Here is a 24,779-nt window from a genome sequence, read left to right on the forward strand (position 1 = left end):
GGGGAGCTCTGTCGGCCGAGCGCGGCCCCTCGGCCCCGCGCTGCCCCCGAGCCCCCTCAGCGAGCGGCGCTCCGGGAGCGGCCCCTCACGACCCCCGCCTCACTCAGTCACTCACCCGCCCTCCGCGGCCTCCCCGGGCCGGCCGCGCCCGCCGCGCCCCGGGCCGCGCCCGCCGCCTCCCGCCGCTGCGGCCGCCCCGCTCGCCTCGGCCGGTGCCTGTGCCCCGGGCGCGGGCGGCAGCGGCGCCGGCAGCCGCTCCCCGACAGCCGCCGCCTCCCGCACGGGAATAACAGGAAGGGAGCGGGGCTGACCCCGGATGGGGAAGGCACCGCCCGCCGGAACGGGAACCGCGGCGGGGGGAGGCGGGAGCGGGCCGGGGGAACGGGGTGTGCTGGGCGAACACGGGCTCGTCCTGCCCCGCTTGTTGCCCTGATGTCGCTGATACCCCCGTGCCCTGCACATCGCAGCGCGTCTGGCTCAGTCTTGACCCTTTTCCCACTTGGACCGCCAGGTTTCTTTACAATCAGCTGCCACTGGCATCGAGTCGCTGTACGTGAGTCCGGTGTTTTGTTGAAAGAGCGGCCCGCCAAGCGAATGCCCGTACAAATTAGAAGTCGAAGAGAAATAACATTGTAAATACGCACTCCCAAGTGGGTGTGGGTTTTCAGGGTGTGAAATGAGAGCGCTAGGCTGAGGTACCTCGGTGAGAGCCAACAAGATGCAACAAGTGAGGGTGGCACTGAGGTGATGATAGCGAGGAGGGACACGGTTAACCTGCGTTATTAATTGTTAAGGCGTTTTGGCAAATCACTCTATTGTCAAAGGGTATTTATCCTTTCAACAACGGAGATGGCATAAGCAAGTTTTGGAGCCAGGTGCGAACATGGTGAGGGCGTTGGTGAATTCTCTTACTTGGAACGGTTCTCCAAGCCCCAGGGTCTAGCACGGGGCCATTTTCACAGCCGTGGCCAGTCTGAGATGCTGCAGGCAGCACTGCAGTAGGTGGGAGCCGTGCAGGGCATGGCAGAGCATACCCTGCAAACCCAGGGCAGAGCAGGCTCCGGGAGCATTCCTGCTGCCAAACTGCCCCTTTGCTGCTTCAGCTCCTCATCACCACAGCTCCTGATTCTGACCTGCAGCATCCTTCCCAAAGGGAGCCTTCCCAAAGGGAGCAACAGAACCAGAGAGGGAATTTCGACAAGGGCATGTAGTGATAAGGCAAGGGGGCACGGCTTTAAACTGACATAGGGCAGATTTAGATCAGATGTTAGGAAGAAATTCTTGACTGTGAGGGTGGTGAGAAGCTGGCACAGGCTGCCCAGAGAAGCTGTGGCTGCCCCATCCCTGGAATTGTTCAAGGCCGGGTTGGACAGGGCTTGGAGCAACCTGGGCTAGTGGAAGTTGTCCCTGCCCATGGCAAGGAGGTTGGAATGAGATGGTCTTTCAGAGACCTTCCAAGCCAAACTGGTCTATGATTCTATGAATCTGACAAATTGATTTTTTTTTAAAAAGATCTAACAAAAATTAGTAACAATCCGTGTGTCAAACCATTGGATTGCCAAGTGGGTTGGCTGATGGCTACTGTAATATCTGGGTGATGGTTTCATCCTGTAGCGACTTCTCAGCACTTCCCTATTTCAACAAAAGGGGAGAAAAATCAACAGAAACTCCATATGCTTTGAAACAGGGTGGCCCAACCACACGGGTGAGGCCTTGGTGGCTCGAGGGGAAATCATTACTCATTTTGGCTGCGAGCAGCATGAATAAGAAGATGTTTATATATGCAAATCAGGTTCATCGCAACGTCTGCTGTGGGGAAAAAAAAAAAAAAAGAAAGAAAGATAATTATATTTTAAAAAAGAAAAAAAAATACAAAATGCTGTTGTGCAGAAGGACGGGTCAGGGGTGAGGACCATGTGAAGCAGCTCCTGCAGGCTGTTTTGCCCGCGATGCCCAGCAGCGGGGCGGTTCGCAGCGGCGGCGGTCCCGCCCCAGCCCGGCCCGGGCTCAGCCCCGTCCCGCCCCCGCCGCCGTCACTTCCCGCAGCTGAGAGCGAGCCCGAGCCCGGGCCCGGCCCTGCGAGCCCCGGGGCCGCGGTAGGTGCGGGGTGTGCGCGGGGGGCTGGCGGGGCTGGGCTCGGGGGCGTCCCGGGGATCCCGGCCCGGTGCCGCCGTTCCGAGCCGCTCGGGGGATGCGGATGGCTGTCCGTGCCCCTCGGCTGTGCTCTGTGCCTGCCCGGAATGGTGCGGCGGTGCCGTGAGCTTGCGGCGGTCCCCAGGCTGTAGGGTAGCAGGGATTGTGTTTTTTAATTGCTGTCCAGCCCCCAGACTGCGAGGCAAGCAGCTTTGCAGGAATGTCTGCGAGGAGTCGGAATTTACACCCTGGTTTCTGATCCCCCCTTTGACGTAAGGGATGGTTCTGGGTTGCTGTATGTGTGTCCCCATCAGCGGAGGGTCAGTGCACCTTAAGGCAGAGCTGTGCATGCGGTATGTTTGTTTGGTGCTGCCTTCAGTCCTGCAGCGTTATAAAACAAGCTGCCTTTCAGGGGGAAGGGTGTAGGCCCAGTCCGTGGCCAAAGGAAACTTTCTGGCACAATTACATTAAGAGATGTCCAGGTATTGATAGATGAGTGAACTTGAGAAGAAATGCTTCCTGTCTTGAAGACAGAGCGGTGAAACTCACAGCTTGTTCACCATTTCTACGGCTTTCATCTCTGTTATTAGTTGCCTCAGCTGCATTTAAAAAACAATTCTGGTGGCAACACATAGATTTCTCACTGTGCTTTATTCTTTTCTCCAAGCTAAGTCACGCCATGCCTTCCCCATCCTTAGATGTGAAGCCAGAGCAGCTCCTTTCCCAGCTCTGTGCTGTTGTCAGTCAGGGAGGTTGCTCCCTTTTAGGTGGGCATCACCAGGCTGTGGCACTCATGCAGGCTGGGTCTCCTCCTTCAGTGCTGCCCTTGGGATGCCCCAAGGAAAGGAGGGAGCACCTGTGCCCCTCTCATCCTCTCAAGGACAGCTGGCATAGGGTGGAAGTGTGTCCTGGCATGGCTGAGCTCTGAGAGATGCTGTCCTGAGGCAGAATGGCTCCTCAGCCCACCCTGGAGATCTGCGGGTCCTTACCCTGCCTTGGGCTGTGCTGGTTGGGGTCCCTGGTGATGGAGGTGCCCTGTTCCTTTGCTGGGTCCTAGGGTAAAGATTTTACAGCTTCTCATGTGAAGGGAAAGGAGGAGTTAAAAGTGTTCCTTTTCCTTCTCCTGTAACAACCAGCAGTGGAGGATTAAAGGGACCTAGAAATACACTGATTTCTTTTTTCTTATAAATAATACCAGTAAGAGAGAAATGAACATAGCTTGAGAAATTTCAGTGGTTAAAGATCACTGTCAGAGGAAAACCAGAATTGCATACATTGCATAAGCCAAATCAAGAAGTCTTACTATGGAAATTGCTCATACAGCCTTAATTTTATCTTTAGACAACTGCTTACTTTAAGAACCAGTAAATGACCTTACAGTTAAAGATTTTCTAAGAATGTTACATTATACCTTTCCCCCTGTAGATATAGATCCTGTAAGCACTGTTTCCTCTTGTATATGACAAATCCCATTTGTGACAGTTGCAGGAAAATGCGATGCAACAAATGCTCATGCAAAATTAAGCAGATGAATCTCAATTGCCATTTACTGTGCATCTCTTTATGTTGTTCTATGGAGTATTTGGCTATAATTTGCTCTCATTTTAAGATAAGAGGCCCATTATATTCGTGTAGTGAAACTCTGAAATTAGCTGGCATGCTTACCTGCTTGCATAGTTGATTTAAACTGCCTTGATAGGCCTGTGTTATGATGTATTTACCCAGCATGAATATGAACTTGTTCCATCTGTAGTCCCACAGAAATTAATTAGACTGTCTACAGAGTACTAGTTGAGGAAAATAAAGATAAAAACGTTGTCTTCTGTTCTGTTTAACCAGGGTCATGTGTGCTGAAAATAGGAAAGGAGTTAGGTAACACTTACAGAATTTACACTGCTGATGGATGATTTGCAGCACCATTCCTTTGTGTCCTCTTCCTTCTTTGTGGTGGATTCCAGCTCTGAAATTTTGCAGAGCCTTGGTGGTGGAGGAATAATATAAACATGAAAACTCATGGTGGCTCTGTTACTGCCTTAAAACATTGTCCCCAAGCCAGTGCATGCTGCCTTTTTTTTTAATAATTTTAATTTTTTTCCTTACCTTTAATATTAGTAATAAGTGAGCTGTCTCCAGTCTTGTATTAGAGTAAGTTTGGGTTTGAAATAAACATTTCAGAAATGATTTTGTCACTTGAATGCTTTAGTCCCATTCATTCATTCATTTAAATTATGTTTTATTTTTCCTAACAGAACAGATCTCTCTGGGAAGAGAGATCCAAAGATAACACAGTACCTAAAATTGCAGGCTTCAACTGGGATTTTCCATAGCTTGAGTGTGGAAGGTATTTATCTTCAGCTAATTTTAGCAGATTGAAAATCCCGGAAGTTACCCCAGATAAATGCTCTCTGCTTCTGCAGGTTCCTAAATGCCTTTGAAGTCCCCATTTTCAAAAGCAACTCAGGAACAAAATTCCTTGGTGGCATTTCATTTACTTTTCCCTTATTTTACACAAGTGTTGCTTTAAAATGCAGATGTGTCTCTTTATTTGCTTAAACAAATGAACAAAGCCCAGAGCATAGACATGGTTGGTGCCAGTGCAGCCCTAGCTGGGAATGATCTGCAAAGGCCAAGATAATGCTTCTCTTGATCCCAGTGTGCCACTGAACAGGATTTGTTATGATAAGAAGCTAATAAGACATGAACAAAAGTAGCTATGCCTTAATTCATTATGTCACTGCTCTGTATTATTCTAGGGATGTTCATCTGGGCTGTAGATGTGATTTATAAACTTTAATTAAATAAATCTCTCAGAACCTCTTGTTGGAAATGTGGAGCTAGTTCTAATAACTTGAATTAACTGAGAAATAATTGAATAAAGGTTAATATGAGATAAGTTCTTCTTCTCATTTTGCAGAAGAAGATGTAGCTTTAAATGTTGCATTGCTTGTAGTTAGTAATGGAAATGTGAAAAATAGCTCAAGGTCGTTCAAGAAGACCATGGGAGAGAGCCCTTGGGAGCTGACTGTACAACAAGGTGTGCTCCTGCTCATTCCCACTCTTTCTCTTTTGTTGTCTTACTGGAGAAAAGCTTTTCCTCAGGAAAGTCTTTGTGAGTATTTGAGGGATAGATGTGTTTATGTATTTTGCATCTACCTATATACAGTAAATCTGCTTTGAAGTATTTGGATTCTTTCTAAACGTTCATTGCAGTAGTCTGCTGTAATATTTGTTTAGGTCTTGGAGAGTGAGCTTGTCCTCGGGCTTCCAAAGGAGGATGTGGGTAGTGGTTGTGTCCCCCCAGTGACACAGCTCTGTGGGCTGTGCATGGTCCCCACTTCTCGTGGGCATGGACCAGTGGGGAGAGTGTGCTGTTGTCAGGAATCTTCACCTGCCAGGGGACCCACTTCTTATATAAGTGTCTTGTAATCTGGCCCTGGTTGTCTGGGATGCTGCTGTTCCCGTGGGTGGTAAAGTGTTGCAAACTGACTTTATCCTGCTTGGCATTTTGAAGAGGCATGAAGTAAAGGCATTGGAGTTACAGGAATTGCCCCCAATTGGATCCTTGATGTTGCTGTTCTTGTTGCTTATTTCAGCATTTATGTTCTTTCTGGACTAGATCTGAAGAAGACTCCTCCTCCTTCAGCAGTAGCATGCCCATAGTCTTCCTGGCCAATGATTCTTCTACAGCAAGCAGGACTTCTTCCTCATCCTGAGAAGCCTTCATCCCTTCCTATGTCAGTGGCTACAAGGCCAAGAGCCAGCTCACCACTGTCCCCACCAAAGTCTCTCGGACTGGGGCCTTCCTTTCATCACACACAAGAAGAGGAACTTGCCAAGGTGGTGGAGCAGGACCCTATGCTGGAGGAGCTATGTAAGCCCCTGTGCTGTAAGCTTTGCAATGTCACTCTGAACTCGGCCCAGCAAGCCCAGGCTCATTACCAGGTAAGGAGAGCAGCAGGAGGCTCAGCTTTTGGGGCTGCTGCATCTGCAGCTTGTGGAGACATTCCCGTGCCAGCACAAGCACTGCCAGCAGCGTTGCTGTGGCAGCACAGAGGGAAGTGTGGGCTAATGCAGGAGGACTAACTCAGCTTCTCGAGGGGGTTTTGAGTGCTGCACACGAACAGCAGCATTCAAGTTGCTCATCTGGAGCTTCCTCTGCACTACCTCATGGACTGAAACTGCTCTGTAGACATATCTTCACCCTGCTTGGATTTGCTGGTTGTCCAGACATGCTGCAGTGCTTTCTTTTAAGGTGGTGTTACTGGAGCTTTTTGCACAAATGCTGTCCATGGGGACAGAGAAGTGGTGCCAAGATAGCATAGGTGAAAAAGCAGACACTTGTGATTTTTCCTTTCTTTTATGCAACCTGTATTTGACTATCTACACTAGTTTAGTGTATCTACACTAGACTAGTGTAGATAGTCCCTAAAATTGACCCTCTGATTCCAGACACGATTTTGTGAGGCCTGGACAGGTGTTTTCTGCTGGATCCAGCTGTGCCATTAGGAAAGGGGCTGCTGCCATGTGTTTATCAGGGTCTCCTTTCTGAGGCTATGCACAGCACTGATCTGGTGGGGCCTTTTATGCAAACACTCTCATCAGCTGGGTTGGCTCAGATCAGATTTATTTTGTTTAAGCTGATCTTGTTGACTTGTCTGATATAGGGTAAGGACTCTTTGCATATGCTTCTTGCTGAAAGATAGAACATGTCAGCTTTGCATTACCCCATTTTCCTACACCCTCTCTGCCTGATGCTGTGTTTGCATGAGTATTGGAAATAGTGACTTTCTCCACCAGTGAATGCCAAAGGGTGGTTGTCTGTAACCTCAGGACACCAGACCCAGATTTCAGATTTGCTGTTGGCCCTGAAAAATTGGTATCCTGCTAGTGAAGGGGTAGGTTGGATTGGTCTTACACTTCTAACATCTTATTTCTGCAGAATTTCTGCCATGAGGAGACAGGAGTGATTTTTTTATATAACTTGCATTTGCCTTACTGTGCATCCACAATATGAATATACATAATCTCTTGTTATTCTACCAGCCTTTCAGAACAGCAAAAACACTTATGATATTTGTTTTTCAGAGAAAATAAAATATGATGTGCGTTTTAAATTCAATCTCATGTTTTAACTCAAGCTTGCAGTCTCATGAAATCTGTGTTGTGTGTTCAGGTTTCTCAAAAAACTGTGCAAAGTAGTTGATAGTCTTAAAACAATAAATACTGGTTTTAAGTGAAATGGAAACAGACTGAAAAACTAATTGTAAACTTACTGAGAAAATCAGCTGAAGAGGGGGCCCAGACATTCTAGGTGTTGAGCATTTTGGAGAAAGGGAGTAATGCCTGCATCTCTTAAATTCAGAGCCTGGTGACAGCTCCTTTACGTGAGCTGCCACCATCATGGGCACTTTCTCATTTCAGTCTCTGGATCCTTTGTCTTTCAGAGTAAGACACTATTCTTAGGACAGTGATTAATCTGGGTTATCTTTGCAGGGTAAAAACCACAGTAAGAAGCTCCGGAATTACTATGCTGCCAACAGCTGTCCGGCACCTGCCAGGATGAGTAATTCTGTTGAGCCTGCCCCACCTCAGGTTGTCTCCCTTCCAACTCAGGTAAGGCATGGCAAAGGGACTGAGATCATGCTTGCTTGCCACCTAACCCCAGTTAGGATAACCAGATCTCAGGCTTTGAGGATTACTGCAGGACTTGGGAAAGAATTTTCCTTGTGATGGCACAAGATGGTGGAAATGGCCCATTGTGAGCTGTTTGCTTTCCTTTGAAGATGCAAATATTGATCTGCCCTTGCAGCACAATGTTGGACTTCAAATGTTCTATTTCTGCCTGGCAAATACTTTGATTGCTAAGTAAGTCTGATGTGCTGCTGATTATAGCTGTGTAAGGGCAGGTATAGAACAGAATTGCTGGAATTGGATTTGGATGTGAGGGTGTGGCATCCGCTCTGCACAATCATCCCTCTGTTGTGTGGGGGAAGCCTACATGGAAAAAGTGCTTTGGTGCTCCTACACCCATTGCCCAGGGCTGTTAGCTAATTCCTCTTTTGTTGCTCCTTTTGAAGTGCTCATTCCTGTGTGCAGAGTGAATGGATTGTTCCCTTGGTGATCCAGATTAATTCTGTTTTGGGCACGTTAGAGGCAAAAGAGATGTTTTTTGCTATCTCCCTCTAGAATTCATCCCTTGGGTTTATCATGAGATGTGACAGCTAACCTGGCTTTTGCCTGTGACTGTGCGGGGAAGCACAGCTGGGCCACAGGGATTGAAGCTGTTCTTGTCAGTCCCCACAACATAAGCCTGTGCTGCCTGTAGGGAAGCAGAGAGTATTTGCAGAGTGGCAGACTGTTCCTGACCAGAGGCAGATTTGGCCCCATGTAAATTGGCATTGCAGCTCATGGATGTGAACTGGGATGGGGTGGGGTCCTGCCCGGGGCACGGGGATGTGGCTGCTGTACCTGCCAGGGTATCTGGTGGTGTGCTTTTTAATGGAGGGAATGGCTCATGGCAATAAAAATACCTCTAGGGCCATGTGTGGGTTCACATTGTAAGCTAGAAATCAGAATTGTGTGTCTCTAAGTTTGAGCAGTGTCAAAGGAGATGTGAAAGAATGTTGGCTTGTCAAGTGCTGCAGTGACATGGCTGCATGAATCACTGCTGCTGCACTGTTTACAAAACACTTTTCCCTGGATGTGATGTGCTGAGGAGGCATGGCTCCTGCCTGGATCACTGTATGTGGTCTGACTCCACAGACACATGAAGGTGTCCTTCACAGAGCAGGAGCTACTCATGTGAGACTTCCTTTGAAGTCTGGATCCAGGTGTCCTCCCACCTGAAGGTTTAAGGATCAGAGGTTTGGCAGCTTTGCTACTGTTTTTTTTTCCTCTTGCTGTGGTCAGGGAGCTGTGTAAAGACAGGGTGCTGTGGAGAGATTAGGTGGACTGTAAATAGGAGAGAGAGGCACCTCTATGTTTCAGTGGGTGTTCCTCAGAGTGAAAGTCACCGCTCATCAGCTCCCAGCAGTTAGGAGTTAAATCATTGCTGTGATGTAAACAAGCCTCTGTGGCTGTTGCAGAGCTATTTGTTCAGATTGCTTTTCTCTCCACCTCAGGCCAGGAATTTGCAGGCTCTCCTGGAGGCAAGGCAGGAACAATGCATTTTGTGTAAGAACACTTTGGGGACAACTTGAGAGTGTCCTAATCCATGGGCTTTAATTCCAGCTCTCCTGCTGTCTGATGAGGACAGTAGTGGTCTCAGTCCCTGTGATTGAAATATTTCAGCTTATATTTAACCTTCTTGTGTTTCACGTGCTGTCTCTCCCTTTGCTGCTAGATGGGATCCAGCAAACCAGGTGGCCGAGTGATCTTGGCTACAGAGAATGATTACTGCAAGCTTTGTGATGCCTCATTTAGCTCTCCGGCTGTGGCACAGGCTCACTACCAAGGGAAAAATCACGCCAAGCGGCTGCGGCTTGCGGAGGCACAGAATAACTCGTTCTCGTAGGTATTGTTCAACCTCATGCTCAGGCTGAAAGCGTGTGGCAGTGTCTCTGGCAGCCCTTTTGTCAGAAAACTCTGAATTGCAGCTGTTCATATTTGTTTAATCTGCAGGGATGCCTCAGAACTAGGCAAACGAAGGGCAAGGAAAGAAGGGAATGAATACAAGATGATGCAGAACAGAAGAAACACGTATGCGGTTCAGAACAACACAGGTAACTTGGAGCTTGCATCTATTCTGTAGTTGGAATAATAATTAATAATAAATATACTTGGTTTTCTTCTGTTTCTGAGGTCTGTTTTAGCACAGTCAGGTTGTGAAAGGAGCTGGTCCAACCTCTGCTGATCCTTCATATCTGCATGGGTTTTTTTCCCCAGCTGCTAAAGTTGCTTTGTTTTGTCAGCCTGCTTGTTAGTTCTTTTTCTCAGTTTGTAACTTAATTTACCATCTGCCTGTCTCTAAGGCTGCTCTAAGTGGTGACAGTTTTCCTGCTTTATTTTCTTGGCAGGTGGCCAGGTGCTTTGACTCCTACTGTGGCACATCAACCTGTACTTGCACTCCCATGACCAGAATAAGAGAGCATGTTAGCCTCCCTCTAAGACCATCTGTTCCTAGCATAGAGTCCTTTCTCAGGTGTTAGATACTAACTTTGCCCCTTTACTATGATTTAAAGAGTGTATTACAGTCTCCAGCTGGGCATCTATTTCTCTTTTTCATTTTAACTTGTTTTACAGGCACACATTAGCTGAAGCTCTGATTCCTGGTGAAGCTTGGTTTAATCATGTCATTCTAATCACTGTCATGTGGAAAAGATAAATCTTTTAAAGTTTTATTAAATATAATTTTGTGAGTTTTAAACTGAGGCGGCTTATTATAATCAAAAGAACGTTCCAGTTGTGGAATTAGATGGTTAAGAAAATAAAGCATTGATTAATTATTAAATTATTAAATTAAGCTGCTACAAATTATTAAGTTGTTAAAATTATTAAATTATAAAAAATTAAATGATTGGATTCCTGATTTTCAGTAAGACTGGGGCATTAAGCCCACTCTACTACTTCATAAAATTCCAAGTGCTGTCCTGTGTGCTGCACCTCTGTAAATCTGGAAACCAGCAGAGCAGTTGTGGAGAAATTAAGCCTTGACTCCTATCAGCTAAAGAATCAAATCTTTGATTGAAAAGCAGACGTTCATTGGACTTAGGCATTGTCACTGAGCTGCCTCAAGCTTTGATTTCTCCCAGGTAAACCAGGCTTTTGTGTCGTCTCCCCAGGTCCCTACTTCAACCCGCGCTCGCGGCAGAGGATCCCCCGTGACCTGGCCATGTGCGTGACGCCCAGCGGGCAGTTCTACTGCTCCATGTGCAACGCTGGGGCCAGCGAGGAGCTGGAGTTCAGGCAGCACCTGGAGAGCAAGCAGCACAAGAGCAAAGTGTCCGAGCAGCGCTACAGGAACGAGATGGAGAACCTGGGCTATGTCCAGTGACGCGCCGCCCTCGGTAGTAGTTTGCAACTAGAGCAGCTTGTCTCTCGCCTGCTGTTTGCCACGTGCCCTGCTTTGTGCTCCATTGGGTAGGAGTATGCTCTCGAGCTGTACATGTAACACCTGCAAACTTACTGGTATGGTTAGGTTTTTTTTCTATCATAGTCGGCAGGATGACGCTGTGCAGGACATGAAGTGTTTTTGGTGTTTGTTTGCTAATTTTCTAAGGCTCTTCATTGTGTTGAGTGGCGGGGAGGAGCTGTGTCTTCTCCCCGGCCTTCTGCATGAATATGCAAAGCCCAAGAAGTGCTGGAAACTTCTGTGGTCCTACCACATGGGTGGACCGTGTGCAAAGCCCACTCCCCTCTTGGCACACCACAGAGCAGTGCTCCAGAAGGCTTCCCTACGGCAGACCGAATCTCTGGGCAGCTTGTAGAAGAGGGGAAGGAGTAGGGCCTGTGAATGTGTGAATTAGGTGGTGTATTTGTCCACACTTTGCTGCTTCTGGCCCCCATTACAGTCCAGAGTAGGTTCTTTCCACATCCTTGTAGAAAGGCTGTGCATACCTCTTCTCCTTGGAGGATCTTGCCTCTTACTGCTTCCTCTGCGATGCAGATTCCATTCTGAACCTCTGACATGGATTTCAGCTGATTAGCCCCATTCAGAAATACTCTTCTACTCTCGATATTGTTGCCTGGACACCTTAATATACCATGGGTGTAGCTCATCTCCCTGATGAGAATCTCTGGGGATCTCAGTGGTTTAATGAATTGAACTGGAAAGCAAACCTGCTCAGGTGAGATGTGCTGTGCTCTGATTCTGCCTTAGAATGAGTCAGGTTTAGAATAGATAGAAAGAGCTCTCAGATGTGATTTCTGTGCATGTTGATGTAGAAGAGAGCAAGAATTGATCTCTGGCCTGCAGTCCTTGCTCTGGAAGAGCAGCAGGGTTGCCTGGGCTCTGGGTAGCAGGTATTGGTGTGTCCCACTTCCATGCCATTCCCTGGGCAAAGCCTAATGGGTGTTTATAGAGCAAAGGTGAAACTTCTAGCTTTGAACTAGCGCTACCAATATTGGTTGACTTTCCCCCCCTCTTTCTTTTTCCATCTCAGGATGGGTTTTAATTCCATTCCTTGATGTATACTTGACTGTTCCAGGGACCATCAAAAATCCAAAGTTATGTAGGATTTAAATGTCAGGGTGATGATTGTTTGAGTAACAGCTTTTTGGCCTCATGGAAGTATTCAAGAAACTTGTTAAGCAACTTTTGAATTGTAGACAAACTCAGAAGGTGTGTGTGTGTTTGTTTTGATATTCCTTAGCAAAAGTAGGAAGGGGAAAAAGAGCAGAAGTAGGGTTGTTAATTATTCTTCTGCTTGTTTGGGTAGATGTGAGGAGCTGTGATTGGAGTCCAGTTCACAGTGTCATTAAAACATGGTCTCCAGTGGCAAGTGCCGCAAGTAGGTGGCTTTTGTTGGACCTGATCCCCCACTGTGCTGCTGGAACTGTGCACTGGTGTAGCTTCACTGACTTCAGTGGCAGGTGCAGAGAGAGGGTCCAGGAAGCACCTTGGCTCATCTCTCACCCTCTTCAGGCAGCTGGAATTAGATGCAGCTCCATTAGTTTCAGTAGGATTTTAGCAGGGATGAATTGTACCTAGTGCATAGTGTTGAAGGTAGCTCCCCCCCCCCCTTTTATTGCCATTCTGATCCTGCCTCTTGCATTCCAGAAGGACTTTCTGCTTGCCTTAAAAAATGAAGAATGAGTAACAAAAACAATCCAGATAGTCTTTATTCATCTTCCTGGTCCACCTTCAAAAGGTCTGTTGCACTTGGCTGCTTCTCAGAAATGGACTATTGTTTTCTTCAGCTCCCTGAGTGAGCATCAGGGAGCCATACAACCTGAATGCAGCCTTCCTAAATCCAGGAAAGGTGAGTGCCTGCGAAGTAGTTGAACACAACCCCCTAGATCATTCTTGCCCTGCAGATAGAGGCAGAGGAATGGGTGTCCTCATGAATGGGATTCCCTCCCCTCCTTTGTGCAAAACTCAGTTAAATGGGGTTTGTGCCCTGGAGCATGTGAGAAGGTAGACCAGGTGCCCAGGTTGTAGAGCACTCACTGAACAGTTCTGACAGCTTTGTAAGTCTGTTTCCTCTGTGCTTTCCTGCCCCTGCCTCACCCTCTGTGTAGCCTTGAAGAACATTTGCCTTTCCAGAATCTCTCATCAGCCTTTCCCCCTCATCATTTGTATTGACAGAAGGGCTCTGGTTTTCTCCTAGTGTCCTGTCCTTAGGTTTGCCAGTCTGACACCACTGTCCAGAGGGACAGAGGGAGTTAGATGAGCCTTACCACAGTGTGCTTCAGCACCGTGATCCCTGCATTATGGTTAAACATCCCTCTGGCTGTAAATTAAAGCATGGCATTTCCTACAGGCTGTAATTAGTAGCAGAAAAACAACCCTTTGTGAAATATGAGCTGGAGGAGCTGTAGGTACTGCTGCTGTCTGGCTTATTGCTAGGGATGAGGAGGCATTTTTGCTTGCTTTCACGTGTCCCAAAAATCAGCTGTTCACCACTTAGCTTTGGTTACTGCTCCTACTCCCAGCCCAGCCATCTGCTCCTCATTTGGCATTTCCAGTGACTGCTGGAGGTGTCAAAACCTGGTTTGCTCCAGCTGTGCAGATGTGCCACAGCCTAGCCAAGTGCTGGTGCTTTTGGGAGGGATGTGCAGGGGGCTGTTCTTGCAGGCTCCTCTCTGCTTGGGGCTGAGTCTGGTTTGGAGTGGTGGCTTCAGTCTGCCCTGAGCAGAGAAGCCTGAATCTGCTTTGTTCTGTTCAAGGGAGTGCAAGTGAATGTGATCATCCTGGTGATTTCAGAGTGGTGGCTTGTAGAGCAGGTGTACAGCAGGCAGTGGGACTCAAGTGACAAGGTAGGACAGATTTCCTCCTCCAGTAGGAAAGATGTCTTGCTGGGAGAAGCAGCTGAGACTCACTTGGCCCCAGTGCTCTGTTGTGGCCCTTCCTGCAAGCTACCAAAGCTTTCCTCTCCCTCTTGAGCATGGCTTAATGGCTTGTGATCTTCCCACTCCCCTTTCAGCATAGGAAGTTGCTGACTGCAAAGAGAAAACACCCAACCTCCCCATTATCCTTAGGGTTCAGGACAATACAAACTCATACTTGTCAGCATTAGATACTGAGTAGATCCTGATTTTATTTCATTTTGTGAAAGGTGTTCTCCTAACCACTGTTCAAAAAATACTGAAAACACGTTCTGGGCAAACCCTTTTGACGTAGGTGGGCTGGGGAGAACACTGTACAGCTGAAGTGCCATTTTCCAGACCCAGTTAATCTTTTTCTCTTGTTAAACCAAGTACCAAACCCAAGAAACAGGACTTCTGTGAAGCTGTCACATTGGCCAGTAAGTTAATGACCTTTGCTGCTAGAAACAAAATGTAAATCAATATGTTCATATTTATTTTACTGTGCTGACCACTAATTGATTTGTTAATATTTAAGGCATTATGCTGTAGGTTGTTTTTAAATGGAGAAATTCTACATCGCACTTTGCTTTTGGATCAGAACAATTATTTATTGTATTTGTGAAAATGTTTTTCCTCCCACATAGCTATTTTTGTCTTTCCCTTGATGCAAAAAACCCAACCAGACCCAAACAGCAAAACCCACCCCAAATCCCCCCAACCAAATCTGACCTCTGGATCTTTGTTTCTTTTCATGCTAAACAAAATGGGGATTTCCTTGCAACTTGTTATTAAATGTCAATTTCCAATTCATTTTTCCTCAAATGATTCCTTTGCTAACTCGGGATGTTATTTTTAGAGACACAGAGTTCATGCTTCATTTCAACATTCATTTCTTTTAAGGCAAGGAAGTAAACCACGTGGAATCCATGAATTTGTGAGGAGTATGAAAGCGATACTATTTTCTTTGTATTAGGCATTAGCTTTTGTTTTACATTCTGCACTAATGAGTAAATCTGTTATAGTCTTGCCTAACATTGGTCTATTTTTGACTTTTTGCTTTCTTCATGCACATTGAAAGGAGCCCTGAAAACTTCTGTGGAGTTGCTTAGGATGGTCATCAGTGTAACAAAAGGCAGATTTTTTTCTGTAAAGCTGCTTATTTCCTTTCCTAGATGCCCATTATAGGGCATTAGAAGGGAAAGCTATTGCCATAAGCATGGATTCATATTTTAGCTTACTAATGCTTGATGTCCCTTTGCTACATTACTTAAGTGATGCTCTCACTGTAATCAATGGGAATTTTGCCTGGGTCAAGAGTAAATGAAATACCCAAGGCAAAGATACTGTGTTGGCTGGGGCCAGGCAAGGTACGTTGCTAAGTTTGTCTTTTACTCCTCCATTTGGATTACAACACTCTTATGGTTTTGCTTTTTGAGGACCATTGATCTGGTTCTGTAAGGATTTGGTCTTGCTCCAGCTAAAATAGTTTGAAGTACCTTGACTTTAGTTGAGTTAGGAGCAAGGCTTGAAAACCTTCAGGAATTTCTCACTGCTGATGTTTTATATGTGTTTTTTGTTTTGTGATTTTTTTTTTTTTAATTTTACAACCACATATACAAGGATGCTCTGGATGAGATGGAGATATCTGTTGCTGATTATGGAAAAACAAATGCCATGGTTGCCAAAGGATAACAGAAAATGGAGAAATATGAACCTGGTTTCTTTGAAGTTAGTGGCTAAGCTTCCTTTATTTTGAGCTGGGCTTACCACCTGCATAAAGTTGGAAGGGAAAATAAAATCCACTTTGAAATGAATGTGGTCAAACAGTAGTTCTGGGAATCTCTCCTCTAAAAAATGTATCACAGCTAAAATTGTGTCAGCTTACCTGAAATATCTGCAGGTAAAGACAGAACTGAATTTTTGAAAATAAAATCAGGTTTTCAGTTGTATTTTGCAGGGGAAAAATTACTTGATTTAATTTCCTTCTGCATGTGTCCAGCAACACCATTTGCAAGTGCTTTGAACATGTTTCATCTAGAGCCTTCTTGTCAGGTTGTTTTGTACATTTTTCCTTATTTCCTTTATATTGTACTGACCCCCGTGAGGGAATACTTGATGAAAATGAATTTTTTTTTCTTCTTCATTATATAATAAACCATATTGCTCTTACCATTGCACTGCCCTGATGTTTGGTATTGCTGCTGCTCATGGCTGGGCTGGGAATGACTGATTTAGCCCAGCACTGAGTGCAACTACATGAACATGTTTTCACACACTGATAAAGGAATATAATTTAAGGTAGAATTTGTTACTCTGGAGGAGGGTCAGTGTACTTCCAGCTCTTGCTGAAAGCCAGCTCAGAGCTGTCTTGGCTTTGGGAGGGTTTGGGAGTGCTCAGCATCTGCAGGATGGGAGCCAGGAGGGACACAAAAGGCTCTGTGTCTGTGCTTTCCCCTTGAGTGGACATCACAAGCTCTGGGACAGCCCCAGGCTGAGCCACAGACTGACCTTTAACTCTGGCTGTGAAAAGGTGGGGACAAGCTGAGCCTGATACTTACATTTGCACATGTTCTTTACCAGAGTGCTCTTTTCCCCTTTCATTACTTGAGGGCTCCAGGAGAGCATATGCTCGTGCAGCATAAATGACTTTCCAAACTGAAAGGACATTCTGAGTGGAGCCTTGGAAGCAGAGAAAATCTGGGTTTGTTGAGTTCAGCTCAGGTAAGAGCAAAGCACAGCCCCTGTGTGTTGGTGCAGTGAGCTGCTGGCCTCAAGGGCAGTGCCCTGGGGACACACCAGGGGCATTTGGGGTGTGACTGCTGAGTAACATCAGCTGTGAACAGGGGTGTGTCCCTCCCTGCCCTGTCTTACTGCAGGCATTGGGCCCTTACAGAGAACACTGACACTGGTGGAATTATCCTGATTTACCTTTTGGGATGAGAGCTGCCTCTGTGCTTAGGTGACTTCTTCTGTGCTAACAGTGAAATGCTGGAGGCTTTATGTGTTCTCTCTTACAGTAAATAGAGTCATAAAAACTTGTAAGTGCAGTTTAATGTTCTGCAGTTAAATCTCACCCCAGCCCTTCACTGTTTGTGTTCATCCAGGCTGTGTTTGGTCATCCTGGAAACCAAACCCCTACAAAGCAGCACATCCCCATGATCAGGTTTCTCTGGCAAAGCACTGCCTTTTTAATACTTCCATGTGGTAATTGTATTTTATACTAATTCTATAGCAATTTGGTACAGCCAAAAACCATAGTGATACCTGGACAACCTAACTGAGAGTCGCGGGCATTTGCTGAATTACTCAGCATATAAAATACTATAAAAAAAATTAAAATCATAGACTAAGTGTCTAATTTGAAAGCATAAATAGCCCTCCATCTGCTTCTACAATTACCCTGGTGTCTAAGGATTTCACATAGTTGCCCTGTAATATTTTACAATTGAGGTAGTAAAATTTGGGAGGAAAAAATTATTTGTCCAGAAAGTCTGTGGCTAAAAAGGAAGGTTGAACTCAATGCTTTTGAAGACCAAGCTGCTGTCCCTGCCTTCTCTCCATCCAGCATCCCTGCTCCCAAGATGATGAGAATGACTGGATTTTAAAACCAATTTGATTAATAATAGTTGGATTTTCATTGTTCATGTAGTGGTTTTATAAAGTATTAGGACTTTAGCATGTGGTTTAAAAATAATGAATCCTGACAGAGAGATCTTCCAATATTGCTTCTGCCATTAAACCTTAGTGGGGATGTGGAAAAACAACATCTTTTAGGAGGATTGTAAAGGATGCAGGTTTGCAGACTGCAGGTTTGGAGGCTTTTCTGTATTCATTTATATCCCCTTCACATAAATTCCCTTTATTCCTATTTCTAGTTCTCCTAAAGCATTTGGAGTGAAGGATGCTTCTCTCTTTTTGAATAGTAAAAAGCTGCTGTAACAGATAATATCAAGGATTTATTGACCTATCCTTCAGGGAATGATGTGCTTTTGACTGGCCTTATTCCACTGGGCTTCCCTCACCTCTCCACCTGAGTGAAACAGGAGCAGAGCTGTGTAGAGTCACTGGAATTACATGAGGGTAAAGAGAGATAGGAAGATTATCCACAGTGTATTATCTGAGACTAGGGAATGTGGCAGGTGTTTGCAGTACATATAAAGATGTTAAAAAAATATTAATCCAAGGCTTGTTTCTCAGTCTCAAGGTACAAAGACACTGTGAGTGAAAGAACAAGGTGTGGGGTTCTAAGAAGAAATGAACACAGTTGCATGAGAAATAAAATAGACTGCATTTGGTGTGTCTGGAATTTTGTGCAGGAATTCAGTATTCACCTGAAGAAACAGACTATATATATATACTTTGCTAAATGCAACATGACCAATAATGTGTAAAACACAAAAGTTGAAACATAGGATAATTCCAATCTATCTTGCCACTCCCACAGTTCCAAGACACTCTGAGGGTTCAGCTGCCATCCTTGCAGTTATACCCTTGAAATAAAGTCTGATAAAATCCAAGCTACACTTCTGACCACTTGAATTACCCTTTCCTCGAGGCTGCTCTGCAGTTGCAGACAAGAGGCAGGATGCAGGAGGCTCAGGATTGTTCTGCAGAGCCAGGCAGGCTCCTCCTTCCCCTGCACTCCCTTCCCACAAAGGAGCAGGCTGGGCACAGCCCGTGTCCTCGGGGTGGGCTGTTGTTGGCCTGCTGTCAGCACAGAAGGCATGACAACCATTATTAAAATGTGAGATTTAGCCACATCCCTGGAGCTGTGGGTGAGCAGGACACAGAGGGAGGCACAGGGAGGTCGGGGTGGCTGCTCCATGCATCTCCCCTCTTATCAGGGCTCTTGATGGGCAGTGCCATCAGCCTGGACTCCTGTCATCGCCCCGTGTCTGGCACGTGGGACAGGTTTCTGCAGACACCTTGTTCACATAGATCAGCACTGATCTTCACACAGCTCCTCACAGCTGCTGAGAAATGCAAAGGTGGGGCAGAGCACAGCTGTAGGTATAGACATACTGGGGATATATTAGGGCATAATAAGTTTTCAAGGGAGTTCTTCTTAATTTGGGTACAGACTGTATGCTAATTATATGGCAGCAGTCTTGGCAATTAGCATACATGCTTTCAACTTGAATTTCTGATTGCTGTAACAAAGCCAGTGCTGCCTTCTCCACTCACTGACTTCAAAGGCTTTGTCTTGATTTAAGAAATGCTGTCTAAAGCTGTTAGGAGAAAACGAAGCTGTGGTACTGCCACTGTCAGGCTGCCCACTTAACAAACTGCATGGTAAATGGATGAGCAGCCAAGCTCCCTGTAATGGTTCATGAGAGCTCTGAGGCTGGAAAATGCCAGCCAGCTTTTATTGTCATTGGCATTCAACATAATATTCCCACAGTGAATACTGCACAGGTCTTCCAAATCAGAGCATGCATCCCTAAAATATGAGCACCCAAAGATACACCTTGGGTCCAGATCACAGGTGTCATACTTTAAAGAGAATATTATGTACACATCCCAGAAGAGAAAGTAATAATCAGTGGAAGAAACAAGAATAGATAATTTTCTTCAAAGAGAAAATTTGAAGTTCCCTTGGATGATCCTGCCAACCTTGGGACCCAAGACCAGCATAGGTCACGAGTAACGTTTAAAAATGTTTGACACCTTTATCTGCTTGGGCATTTTCATCAACCCCAGCAGACATTTTAAATTGCTGTAGCATTTCTGGAAATCTGGTTGCAAGTTATCTTTGAAAACAAGGCTTAAACCCTCAGTGAGTTAGTCTTTTACAGAATTTAACCCCAGAAGGAAAGTCATCAGCAGGTGGATGTACAACTGCAGTGGGTGAAGTTGTGGCCTTTGAGCCTGGCTAGAACTCTTCAGGGCAATTCCCTGCAGAGAGCAGGAGTTGTCTGAACTGCCCACACCAAAATTAAGGACTGCAGTCCCCTGTTGCTGCCAGGGTACATTTCTGGTTCAATCTCAAGCTATATGTTCCATGTAGGAGCTCATCTCAATGCTGCAGTGCCACAGTCAAACTGCAAATATTTGAGTGTCTTTCTGGAGACTGGTTGAGGTCACCCTGTGCTCAGCAGGTGCCACTGAAGTTGATCTAGATTTCCTCCAGAAGGAAGTGAAGCTGTGTCACATCATACAGGAGGATCACTTAATGCTTGGCATTTGGAATAAAACTCAATATTACACAATTATAGCATTGAATGCCTGGTGGCAATTTTGCCAGACAAGTATCACATGTCTTTCCCAGAAGGATTCAATCTTTAATATTGTTTCGGTGCTGGAGGCTTTTCCAATTTCTGTTTATTAGAAATGACTTATCTGTGTTGGAAGTGCTGCTTTTAACCCAATACAGCTGCTTCCACCTACAGCACTGTGAAAAAATCCTGTCTGCAGCATTTTGCTTCCACAGACTTGCTATATGACCAAAGCAAATTGTCACCTTGCAGAAATTAGGCCTTTGAAGGGCTAAAAGAGTGTTAGCTCTTCATCTGCTTTGTGTGCTTTGAGGGTCTTTCCAAAGAATTTAGCTTTTACATCCTCAAAGCATGGGAATGTACCGCTGACGGGGAAATGTGGAAAGTAGTGGGGCTGGAGAGCTCATGGAAGGAAGAACAAAACAGAGGCTCTGGGATGCCAGGGCTGTGCCAGTCCACAGCCAGGCTGAAGACCTGGCTTCTCTCCCCTTTTTTCTATCTTTCTGTTATTACCTTTCTAAACCCTAATCACCAGCTGCAGTGGAGGTTCTTGCAATGTAGCTGAACTGGTGCTGAAACGCAGCATTTTGGGGAGCAGTCCTGTTCATTTGGAGCACATGTACAGATGCCCAAAGTCCAGGCAGGCTCTATTACTTGGAAGATTTCCACTTGCACAAGAAGAGGCCAGTTTTAATCAGCATCCTCATGCCCAGATTTCCTACAGAGCACAGAACAGGGAGCAGTGGTTTGCTCCACCTTCACCTATTTGAGCCACTGCTTTTTTTCTTTTTTTTTTTTTTTTTAATGGGACCTTAGTGAAGTCATTGTGTTTATTTGTCTCAGTGGAATCTTTCCTTTCTCTCTGGGGAAAGAACAGGTGTGGCATGACTGGATTCATTCCCATTTCAAGGAAAATAATAGAATTCAAGGTGTAATATGGGAGTGGTGAATCTGACTGTCCTGAACATTCATGTAAATGCAGTTATACACTTGAACCTTCTTTACTAGGCAGTAAAAAAGGCATTTTTATGATGCATTTTATGGGGCTGAGGAGATGAGTGAGCAATGGTCGTGTGAGGGGACGAGTCACCCTCCTGAAATTCTCTAACGAGCATTTAATCTTTATTCCCTGGAGGGATGCCTTTGGTACCTGGGAAAGTGAGAACAATAGAGAACTGAGGTCAGAACTTTGGTGGAAATGGGTCACAGTAATTCCTAACACAAAAATAACTCATGTTAGTTGTTATCCACCTTCTCAGGCTCCAATTTTGCCACCTCCCTGCAGGTCCAGCAGCTTTGCTGTGGCCTGTGGTGTCCTGCTTGGGCAGCACTGCCAGGTCTCTCACCCACTGCAGATTCAGGCTGTGCTTTCCTAATTGGCTTCCAGAAAATTAAGAGAAAAAAAATTACCAAAGTCTTGTAGCCCCTTAGAAGGCTGCACATTTCCATGTGTTTGGGCCTCCTGGATGCAGAATTCCCATCAGTCCTCAGCAGGGTCTGAAGTTCTGGCTGCAGCCAGAGAGGTGCAGCAGAGGTGGCAGCACCTTGTGGGGACTCTCACAGGTGCCTGGAGCTCTCAGGATGCTGTTGTCCCTGGAAAGGGACACGAGGGATGCCTCTCCCACATCCATGCTCTGGTGTCCGTCTGTCCTGGTGGCTGTAGTGCCTCACCCTGCTTGGCCTCAGCCCAGCCCTCCTATGCTGTGATCACACCTCCTGATGGCACTGCAGACAAACTTTTAGAAATCCCCAGCAGCTCCCTCCTTAGACCCATATTTCAAGCTCTTATTTAATGTCGCCCCCTTTTCAGAGGTTTTGAGAAAGGTGGCAATGCTTTATTGAGATTGGGTTGTTGTTTTGAGGCAGGCAGAGTGATGGCATTTTATTTTGATTTCAACAGCACACCTATTAGGATTTTGAGAGGTAGTAATATTCCCTGGAAACAGAAGAGGGCAGCTGTTTTTTGGGAAATGAAGAGTGCATTGACTATTTTTGAGAATGAAATAGCAGTCACTCAGATCTAGATGAGAGAGCTTTTTTTTTTTTTTTCATGAATGAATAAAAATAGCACAGTATTTCAGGGCTTGTGCTGGTGTAATTAGTGTGTGAAATAGCTGGACCCCCATCACCTTCGACTGAGTCCCTGGGTTTTGTCTGGCAAAATTAGATTCCTTGCAATTTTATTGCAATGTAATTAAAAAGTAACCAGGGGAATACAGAACTCGGTCTTCAGAGATATTCAGCTTCAGACAGAGTAAAAAGCACCTGCAGCTCACTAGATTGAGTCAGTTTCTTTATTTACTGCCCATAGAGAAAAAAAAATGCTGTCAACTGTCTGTATGCATGGAAAAATCAGGTTTAGTAAATGTTTTTCAACCCCCCCCAAATGCATGGGGATTTTTTTAAATGAAAGAGTTTGTATTAAACAACTAATGCATAAATTCCAGACCAAAACATCCTCCTGGAATGAAATCTTCATTTGTCATTTCTCAAATAAGGCATCTTGATTTTTCAAACTTCCATTTCCAATGTTAACAATTACACACGCTTGACATGAGATTGCAATGAGCTTAACTTCATCCAAATCTTTATTTCCTGGCAAATATTTGGCTGAAGACCATGTAGCTGCTCTAGTGTGCAGCCCTGAGCCCTGATTTCAGGCCCAGAGCAGCCCTGCTCTGGCACCAGCCCCAGCCTGCCTTGCCTTCAGCCTGGACACCTATTTTTCAGTGTGTGCAAACAGCACACAGGCAGTGCAGCCTTGTGGCACAGGGTGGCCAGGTTTTCCATAAGAAATCTCCCATACCTGATTGTCCACATGATGCCTGTTCCCCATCCAAAACCCACAAACCCCTCTCCCAGGTCCCCACGGCCAGGGCTGTGCTGGGGGCATGGCTGGATCCAGAGTCAGGAAGTTGGGTCTGCTTTTAAAGCCAAAAGAATTGTACTGAATCCCATGGAAACACATGTCCTGGATGTGTTTGCCCCCAGTCTGTTGTGGGTTTCCTGGATGCCACATCCTAGATATGGCTCTTAATGAGAGAGGCAGTCAATCCCCATTCATGTGGGACTTGTACTTGCCAGTGCCTTCCTTGGTCCAGGTAGGTAATTTGGAAGAAAACAAATGAGAATTTTTGTATTTGGCTGCACCAAGAAGCATGTGAAAAACAAATTGTCTTTTTTTTTTTTCTAATAGCTCCGAGGCAGAAATAATTAGAGACCCTCCGTAACGAAACAGGACTGACTGAAAGCATAGCCCAAAACTGCTCTTCTGATGCAGGAAATAATGAGGGCTGCCCTAAACTTTTAATCAGAGGCTCAAATTTTATGTGCAGCTCCTGACAAGGATAGCATCCCTTAATAATGCTCCTGACAGTTCCAAACTCCTGAAATTAATATGAGAGCAACGAGGATCTAATGGAAGCGCTAATTACAGATGCTGGAATTATTCTGCTGCAATTCAGAACCTCTGATGTGGAGAAACTCTTAGCATGGTTGGGCTGTCATCTAATTTCTAGGAAGTTTTGCTGTGAAAGGTGACCCTGGCTTTACACACCTTCCTTCTGTGAGATGTGGGCACCCTTCCCTCACACTGACTTCCACAGCTTGCAAAGAACTGGGATGCAAGCAATTAATTCTTCCTGCTCTGGAGATGCTGCTACTCACAGCCCTTTTGAGTGCTCTTCCCTCTATTTCCCCTCTCATGATTAGTCATAATGTCCTCGTGGATTCACATCCATTTTTTGACTTTTCCCAAAAAAGCTGGCTGGTGGTGCAGGTGGATAAACCACAGATGGCTGTGGCAGTTTGTACCTGGAGTGCCCCCTCTGCAGCAGGAGCAGCTGAACCTCACGTGGAGCAGCTCCTGCTTCTCTGTGCTTCATGGTCTCATTCATTAGACCCACAAATTTGGTGCCACTTCACCTGCTTATCCAGGGATGGTGGGGCGTGGATGGAAGTGGAGGCCAGGCAGCCTTTAGGTGAGAGAGATTGATCCATGCACTCAGTCTCTAACCCTGAGTGCTCCTCCCCAAAAGCACAGATCTTTGGAAACAATCTGGCATTATCAGTACACCTATTTACGCCTTGCTCCAAAGCCACTTTTTACCCCAGACATCGTCCAAATCTCCCAGAGGTGTGAGGAGACCCTGCCAGGTCCCTGGGGCTGGTGGGCTGTGAGTCAGGTTGGGCAGGTGGGCTCCACCCTTAGCAACCACCTTTGGGTCTTTGGAGCTTTCCCGGTGATGCCAGGAGATTGCTGCTGGCCTGACAAGCTGCTCTGGACACCCTGAAGGATCCTATCATCATCCTCCTGAAGGTTTTGAGGGGTTTTGGAGACTGGTATATGGCAGCAAGCCCAAACTGCCCTCCCTGCATGTCCTGAAAATGCTCTCTCTGGATGTTCAGCATTCAGGAGAACAAGAATTAAATTGGAAGGCTTTAAAGTGAGAGCTTCAATTTCCA

The 24,779-nt window shown here is 45.8% G+C and overlaps 1 protein-coding gene across 2 annotated transcripts; it reads left to right on the plus strand.

The window, feature by feature from the left end:
• Positions 1-495: 495 nt before the first annotated feature.
• Positions 496-16,269, plus strand: ZMAT3 (zinc finger matrin-type 3). 2 transcript variants are annotated; one of them, XM_066556452.1, is made up of 6 exons: positions 496-549; positions 5,750-6,075; positions 7,627-7,746; positions 9,476-9,642; positions 9,754-9,854; positions 10,914-16,269. In XM_066556452.1, the coding sequence occupies exons 2-6, from the start codon at positions 5,806-5,808 to the stop codon at positions 11,123-11,125; spliced, it is 870 nt and encodes a 289-aa protein (XP_066412549.1). In that variant the 5' UTR covers positions 496-549; positions 5,750-5,805; the 3' UTR covers positions 11,126-16,269. The 2 variants fall into 2 exon arrangements, with proteins under 2 accessions (XP_066412549.1, XP_066412548.1); XM_066556451.1 differs by lacking the exon at positions 496-549 and adding an exon at positions 2,022-2,096.
• Positions 16,270-24,779: the final 8,510 nt, after the last annotated feature.

The sequence above is a fragment of the Molothrus aeneus genome, chromosome 10, assembly GCF_037042795.1.
Source record: "Molothrus aeneus isolate 106 chromosome 10, BPBGC_Maene_1.0, whole genome shotgun sequence".
NCBI classification, from domain to species: domain Eukaryota; kingdom Metazoa; phylum Chordata; class Aves; order Passeriformes; family Icteridae; genus Molothrus; species Molothrus aeneus.

What these genes read in the sequence shown, in the direction of transcription:
- ZMAT3 (XM_066556452.1), top strand. Translation starts at nt 5,806, where the DNA reads ATGATTCTTCTACAGCAAGCAGGACTTCTTCCTCATCCTGAGAAGCCT. An exon ending in AAGCCCAGGCTCATTACCAG is followed by an intron (nt 6,076 to 7,626) that starts GTAAGGAGAGCA and finishes TTATCTTTGCAG; the next exon opens with GGTAAAAACCACAGTAAGAA. An exon ending in GCACAGAATAACTCGTTCTC is followed by an intron (nt 9,643 to 9,753) that starts GTAGGTATTGTT and finishes TTTAATCTGCAG; the next exon opens with GGATGCCTCAGAACTAGGCA.